Source organism: Hordeum vulgare, chromosome 1H (assembly GCF_904849725.1).
Source record: "Hordeum vulgare subsp. vulgare chromosome 1H, MorexV3_pseudomolecules_assembly, whole genome shotgun sequence".
NCBI classification, from domain to species: domain Eukaryota; kingdom Viridiplantae; phylum Streptophyta; class Magnoliopsida; order Poales; family Poaceae; genus Hordeum; species Hordeum vulgare.
Genome location: NC_058518.1, coordinates 395285318 through 395292650, shown reverse-complemented (window position 1 = coordinate 395292650; position 7333 = coordinate 395285318). Strand labels below are relative to the sequence as shown.

Here is a 7333-nt window from a genome sequence, read left to right as displayed (position 1 = left end):
ATTATGGAAAAAGAACTCGTCGGCGCAGTCCATTTGTATCTTCACGCAAACTGTCAAACAACTTGCAAGCGTGGACGACGAAGCTGACCGACAACGGTGGATTGGGGTCGGGGAAGTTGTGATGGCCCGGCGGTGATGCAGCTGGCGGCGTGGGTAGGCGCTGGGGAGGTACGGGAGGAGGCGCCGGAACTAGGCGGCGGCGACGACAGGCTGGGGGCGAGGTGAGGGCTAGCTGTCGACGCTGTGAGTAGGGATGGAGAACGACCAATGTGCCACCGACTGACGGACCAGGGGATGGAGTACGTGCGTCGTCCGTGTTTGCTTTGTGTCCGTGCTGACCCAAATGAAACTCAAAATTGGATCGGAAATGGGTCTGCACGCGAACGAAAAGTGGACGTGCGTTCGTTTAGATCGACAAGTTAAGCCGACTTTTCTATCCGTACGGACCAAAACGAATGACGGCAGACGAAATGGATCGCTTCATTGGAGTTGTTCTTATACCGTGTGTCGTGAGCGGGGCGGATCTCCTAGTGACGGGTAAAATAGGTGAGGCGGTGGCAGATTAAAATATTTAGAAAATCATGTATTATAGTAGTACATATATATACAGCTGAGACGACACAAATGGTCTGATTTTGTTTTTCGGTGTGACCTGAGTGCTACCGTCCTGTGTGTCAGGATAATCACAATAGGATTACCCGAGCGGAACCAGACACGTCGTAAAAATTACTGCGGTTAATTTCAAGACCAGCATGCCTTCTCGCCGCCTGCACAAAGATAAGGTACGCCCGTGTATAAAATGTCGGTCGATTTCTTTTTGACCTTTTGCCGTAAGAAATTCCGGAACCGACTTTACTTTCAAAAAATCAAATCTGGCCTTTTTTAATGACGCCAACATCTCTGACATCTCGTTTGCATGAGAGACGTGGTTTGACCGGCTGACCCGTTGAATCTGACGTGACTTGATACCAGACATAGGGACCTTGGTGTCTGGTTCTAACAGATCATACAAATGTTTTTTTATAATCTGTGCCACGTCATCCAGACGCCGAGGTCCTTGATGTCTGGTACCAGACGACAGTGTCCTTGACGTTTGGTCCAGGACCAGACGTCAGGGTCCCTGACGTCTGGTATCAAGCCACGTCACAGACTCAACGGGTCAGCCAGTCATGCCAACCCGTACCAGACGTCAGGAACCTTGGCGTCTTCCATACAACCCAGACGCCAGGGACGTTGGCGTTATCAAAAAAGTTAGATTCGAACTTTTTTCGAACGTAAGGCCAATTCTAAAACTTGTTAGGATAAAAGACTAAAAAAAAATTGTCCTAAACTGTCAGCCGGGCGGTAGAATCTGCTGATATTGCTACCACTTTCACCGACCAGGTAAGATCGTGCTCTAGACAGAGACATGTCTATGCGTCGCCGTTGTGTTCTCAAAAGAAAAGGCGTCGCCCTTTATTTCGTATAGCAGATTCGTGCTGCCGTAGCTTGAGGTATGGCTGCTGCCGAAGACTTTGGCCGATTCCCCGGCTTGTTTCCGCTAAATTCCAGGACCAGTTCTTTTTGCTGGCTTCTAAAGTAAGGTGAAATAAACTGTCCCCTATTCAGTTTATTTTAAAAAAGATCGATCAAATTTATTTTATTAGAAGCTTATTAATTAAGATTTGATGAATAGGCTTTTAACATATATTTTTAATTGGACTTATTCTAGAAGTTATTCGCTAGAACAGCTTATTCTAGAAGCTTAAAAAATCAAAAAATAAAACTTTAGTGTCCACGACTTTCACCCACGAGGCCGGTGCAGTGCCCTCAAAACACCGCCACAGGCACGAAAAACTCCGGCTAGGTGTCAGGACCGCATGATCTCTTCTCTCTAGAAAGAATTACGCTCATCTTACAAATCCTACAATCTCACCGAAAGTTCAGAATGGATCGTATGTAGTACAATTTCTGTCCACACCATTCCATCTAAGCATGGGCAATATAAGTAAAAACACAAGTTATTGATTTGCAGTTTCTTTTTAAGAGTGCATGGCACGCTGTCGAACACCTAAAACTAGCCCTGAAAGTGCACCCGGGGGATGTAAGTGGACGCGACCACGAGGCCCACGAAAGCAAAAATAAGCTAATCAATGTTACTTAAAAATATCAAACTAATACAAAAACCATGAATGCGGACTTCCATTTACTTCCCTAATGCACCCCATATATTCACCGAATCCAGATCCTAGGTTCCACTCATCAAAGCCCACCATGGTGGCTGGAGGAGACAAGGGGAACCAACACAAGGGCGACGGTAGGAAGAATACTAGCACACTAAGCTTTCGTTCTCAACACAACATAGCAATAGAAAAACTACATCAGAATAGTACTCAAAACTTTGTATCGGGCTCAAGAAAGTTCAGAAATCACCCTCTCGCACTTCTCCTCAAGGATCTTCACGGCCTCTGTGAAGAGCACCTCTGGGGGTAGAGCTCCGGTGGACTCGATTGTAACTAAACCAGCAGAAACAAGCAGCAAGAGAAATGGTGGTTAGCAGCAGGCTACAAGAATCGGAACCGTTATAATCAGGTCATTTGCTACTTACAGATGAAGTGGTCTCTAACACGCCGTAGCTCTACTTGATCATCAGTTGGTCTAACACATTCCCTGCAAAGGGTGCATGCTCTTGGCTTTGCAACAACTGCTCTCTTCTTCCCTGAACATGGAGAGAAAAGGGGTTAACATAAGCTTCGGGCGAGAACGCAGCTTGAAGAACTAAAGACACTACATATGGGTGCCTATAAATACTAAGGATATTTTCCATGTTGACACCACATGGGCAATCAAATTGCTTATTTGAACTTCAAACCAATTTGTTCCGATATTAACTAGTGCAAAATGAATGTTGAGGTTATTTGGCATGTTAGAAATGAAGTCAAGTGCTCGTAAACATCGAAATAAATCGGAAGTGATCAGACAAGCCAACGATAGCAGGAGTTATGGACACTAAAGACAACTTGGGACTGCTGAGTTGAAGTTAACATTTAGAAGACACCTCTGGAGTTGAATTGAACAAGAAATTGTGGATCAAGTTAGTTGACCTATATAGAGGACTAGCGTATAACCATTTCAGTCAAACAATTAATAAACAGAAGTTCCAATAAGCATCAGGGACAAGCCCTGCCATTGGATTACAGAGCGCGGTCTCTTTGGAATATTATCCCCAATTTACCCATCGTGGACAAAAATGCATAACAACTTGGTGTCAAGCCAATTGCTGCTCGGCAATTAGAGTACTCATGTGTTCATTCCTGTACTTTGGAAGATTTCCTGGCCACCTAGAATCCATATAATTTTGCGGATGCTTTCTAACCAAAAATAGCTAAAATGTGAGTGCCTTACATGTTTTTATATTTTGCTTCGAGTCCCAAAGTATTACTCGCCTGTCTCCAGAGTGTGGTGTTGCCAAACTATGGGGGAGTGAACTTCTGAAATTGGTTGGAAAGATACTAGTATGAACTATGATTGAATTGCTAGTCCTCGTTTGGTGATTCCAATGTTTACAGCTATCGATATTATTTCTTCAGCAGTGATGCAATTTGCATGGAAACTGAGAAATTATTCACTATTCCCAAAGATTGCTGCTTCCGGATGCAGGTATCATGATAGAGATAGAGACAGGGTCAAGTGTCAAGAGATTGTTGTGCTGGGGCTATGCGTTACAACTTATTGGGACTTTGGAGACGTCAATGTAGTTATAGAAAGATAGCTGGCACCATAGGAAAGGAAATGCTCAAGGGAGATGTGTTAGCCTGGAAGAACTGAGAGACCATATCACCTTGTCACCTGCACCTGCTATGATGGCTATTTGTAGCAACAATGGAATGCTTGCCTACTGTGGGCACCATAGGAAAGGAAACGCTCAAGGTAGATGTGGTGACCTTGGAAGAACTAGGCTGTAATGATCTAGTAGTCATGGAGGTTGTGTCCATCTTCAGGGTAGTGGTGGTATAAACAGATCAAACTGATAACTGCAGTTGGTTAGATCTTCCATTTTCAATGGAAATGAAACTAGGCCTAGGACTTCTTATTTGTAAATAAATACTACAGTAGTAAAATTTAGGCGATATGACAAAACGATGATCTGGTAGACTTGGTGTTACTAGGATTGACAAACCCCTCCCTTGCTACAATACTCAGATACAACAGTCAATAAACAAGCACATCCACAGCTGCTAAAACTTCTCAGCCTCTCAAAATAGGAAGCCAAAGACAAGTTACCGTTTCCCAGGTCTTCAATGTCAAAAACATTAACTGGGCATTTTTTCACTAGCTCCTCCGCATCACCATCTTTAATTTCTTTGAGAAGAACAACCTACATGATAATACAACAATCAGCAATGGAGTCAAACATTTTGCAGTTACTTGACATTTAATTACTCGAAATGTCATAACAAGAATCTTACCTCAGGGAGCATCCTGTACCAGGCTGTAGCAACTGGAGACCACTTCGCATGAACTTTCCCCACTCCCTTAACAGCATGTGCCTCAAGCTCAATAGCCTGAAATAGAACAAAAACCATTAGAACACATGATGGTTGGCTTTTAACACAAACGGCACTCCCTGAAAATGCGTACAAGAATTTTAAAGTAGCATCAAAAAATTCTATTAGGCATACACTGACTCACATAAACTTAGGCTTGATTATTTAAATCACGACACAAGGTTATTCAGCTAAATGACAGCAAAGCAGGTTACAACTCTGAATTGACTGTGTTAAAGCTTTCTCTTGTACCATGTGGACTGAAGAAAACACTTCAAACCAAATACCATGAACAAAAGGACATAAGATAGAGCTACCAGCTAATGGTACCAAGCAATATAACTATTAGTAACAAAATAACCTGTCCTGGCCCAAGCCTGGCAATTGTTATGTCTTTATACTTCACACCAAGGGGCCTTTCAGAGGTATTCTGTTGGCTTTGACCAAAGGATGTGTAGGTCCTCTGATTGTCCCCAGATTGCGCAGGAGATGCCATGGTTAATTGGCTACCTTCTGGCAACCACTCCAATTGACCAGACTTAACTGCAAGTCAAGAAAGCTGTAAGCAATTGTATACTGCTAAAGCCCAGCCATATCACGTGAATAAATTGGATAATGCTAACAGTATAGAGGAACAACAAGCTAACCAAACTGAAATGTCTAATTAATCATTGACATAAGATACAGTTAGTTAGCAAAGTAACTTATTGATGATTGATTAAGATAATAGATTACGAGATTGGGCGCTGCTTGACTTTTAAGTCGAACAATGTTACAGGAATGGACATAAGCAGAAGTACAGTACCAAGAACCAATTATCCCCTATTTGAATCCTCATTCCATAATACATATCAGCAAAATAGGTTTGCTTAGGTGCAGGTTGTACACAAAATATTCAAAAAGTAAAGGCATGTATGCATTTAGTTCCAAAAAAATGATACAGAAGAATAAGCTGGGGCTGATTATAGATGAAGAAATAATTTGTTGATGATATTCGTTTGAAGGGCAAAGTTCCCAATAAGAAAATTGTAGGATGATTGGACACTTCACTAGGGTCCAACTTGCAGGCAAAGAATATACCTGTAAGCCTTTGTGAACCCTTTTCACATGAAACATGCAGTTTGTACACAATAGTGTTCCTTTCATTTGGGACATCATCTACAAAAGAAAATAAAAGAAGAGCATAAGCTGGATACCAACCCCATTTATGAATGTGAAACTACAAAAATTTATGGCACTGACCAGAGATATACTCAAAAAGCCTTGGATCAGCATCAAGTGGAATAAGGCCTAGTCGGTGTGAAAGGACCTCATCTGCTATAACTGAGGTATTGTCAACCATGAAAACTTTCTCAATGGCCATTGTAGGAACCTATGGATTAACATTACACAATGAATATATAACGCTTAAATATTAAACAGGAGACTTATTGGAATACCAAGAGTTATCGAGATGGAGCAGATGACGACAATATGCATACCTCTGAAATGAGTATTCTCCGGAAAGCATTAGCTATTGATGCATCAACACCAATCATATCAAACTCCATATCCTCCTCTGTAAGTCGATTTATCTCGATTTTGAAGTTACTGCAGAACTTCTCGACCGAGACACTAGTATCAACTCCCATAGCAGCAAAAGCACCCGAGTATTGAAACCCTTCTGTCTTTTGAAACATATAAGAGAAGACATACAAAATTAATATATGAGGTATCCACATAATCATACAACAACCTTCAATAATTAAACAGAAAGAAATTGCTTCAAAAACGATATGGAGATGATAAATCCTCAATCTTTTCTTAAAGTAGCAACATTTTGCCAGTATAATTGGACAATTATGACATTATATATAAACATTGCAAAACTGACAAAAGATGATTTTGGTTTGCAACCAAATTCCCAAGTAAATGCCTCACTGTACCAACCTTTTTCTAATTGAAGTCCTAAACCGAGCATAAGTAAACAAGCATTGATATTTTTTTATTATTATTTTTTTTTGAAACGAGTTGATATTTAAGAGTACATGTTCAAGCCTTTTTAACAGCAGCAAAATAGCACATCAAAACGGTGCTTGAAACCAAAATCGCATCCATTTCAATATTCTAATAATTGGCCAATCACTGTAGATGCTAAGAGAGAACGACTATGTTTCCATGGGAAATTAGGTTACTAAATAAGAAGTCTACACTGCAGAGGACATGATTTGTCACCACAAACAATTTAAGCGCATAAAACACTGCACGCGGCAAAAAAAGGGTATGAGAAGTACTAAGATGTAAAGAAGCAAAAGAACGGGGTAGGGAATAGATGGATACATGAGTGGGGGCATCGGCCTTGCAGAGAACACGGGTGCGCTGGAGCTCAAGAAAGGCTGGCAACGAGGATCCACCGGGGTTTTCCATCCCCGCGGGAGTGAGCGAGGCTGGGGGGAGGGGGCGGCGGTCGTGGCCTCGTGGCGGCGGGGCAGCCGGAGATGGGAGAGGACGAGGGCACGAGGCGTCTAGGAAGTGGGGATGAGATAGAGGCTGATGCAAGCTTGCTGGGCGCGGCGGCGGCGGCGGCGACAGGGGGGTTCTTCTCTTCTTCTATACAGGGAAGTACTAAAACCCTTCTGTGCTCGCTCCGTGGGCCCCGGTGTCAGCTGCCCTGAGAGCTGTCTTGGTGGGCCATGCATCCCGTGCTGCCTGGCCTTCCTGTAAGCGGATTAGCATCACCATCCACCATACAATCTTCATCCAACGGCTGTTGTACCCCTCGTCTTGCATCCTAATTATTTCATGGCGGCTACTACGGATCAACCGAG

The 7333-nt window shown here is 42.7% G+C and overlaps 1 protein-coding gene across 1 annotated transcript; it reads right to left on the bottom strand.

The window, feature by feature from the left end:
* Positions 1 to 2111: 2111 nt before the first annotated feature.
* On the bottom strand, positions 2112 to 7113 carry LOC123440058 (DNA-directed RNA polymerases I and III subunit rpac1). Its single transcript, XM_045116654.1, has 9 exons — positions 6846 to 7113; positions 6008 to 6193; positions 5769 to 5898; positions 5607 to 5684; positions 4888 to 5069; positions 4449 to 4544; positions 4264 to 4357; positions 2588 to 2698; positions 2112 to 2495 (listed from the first exon to the last, which is right to left on the bottom strand). The coding sequence occupies exons 1-9, from the start codon at positions 6930 to 6932 to the stop codon at positions 2392 to 2394; spliced, it is 1068 nt and encodes a 355-aa protein (XP_044972589.1). The 5' UTR covers positions 6933 to 7113; the 3' UTR covers positions 2112 to 2391.
* Positions 7114 to 7333: the final 220 nt, after the last annotated feature.

Coding starts and splice junctions, on each gene's coding strand:
- LOC123440058 (XM_045116654.1), bottom strand. CDS start 6,932: ATGGAAAACCCCGGTGGATCCTCGTTGCCAGCCTTTCTTGAGCTCCAG. Junction 5,899..6,007: donor GGAGAATACTCATTTCAGAG/GTATGCATATTG, acceptor GTTAATCCATAG/GTTCCTACAATGGCCATTGA. Junction 4,358..4,448: donor GGTACAGGATGCTCCCTGAG/GTAAGATTCTTG, acceptor ATTATCATGTAG/GTTGTTCTTCTCAAAGAAAT.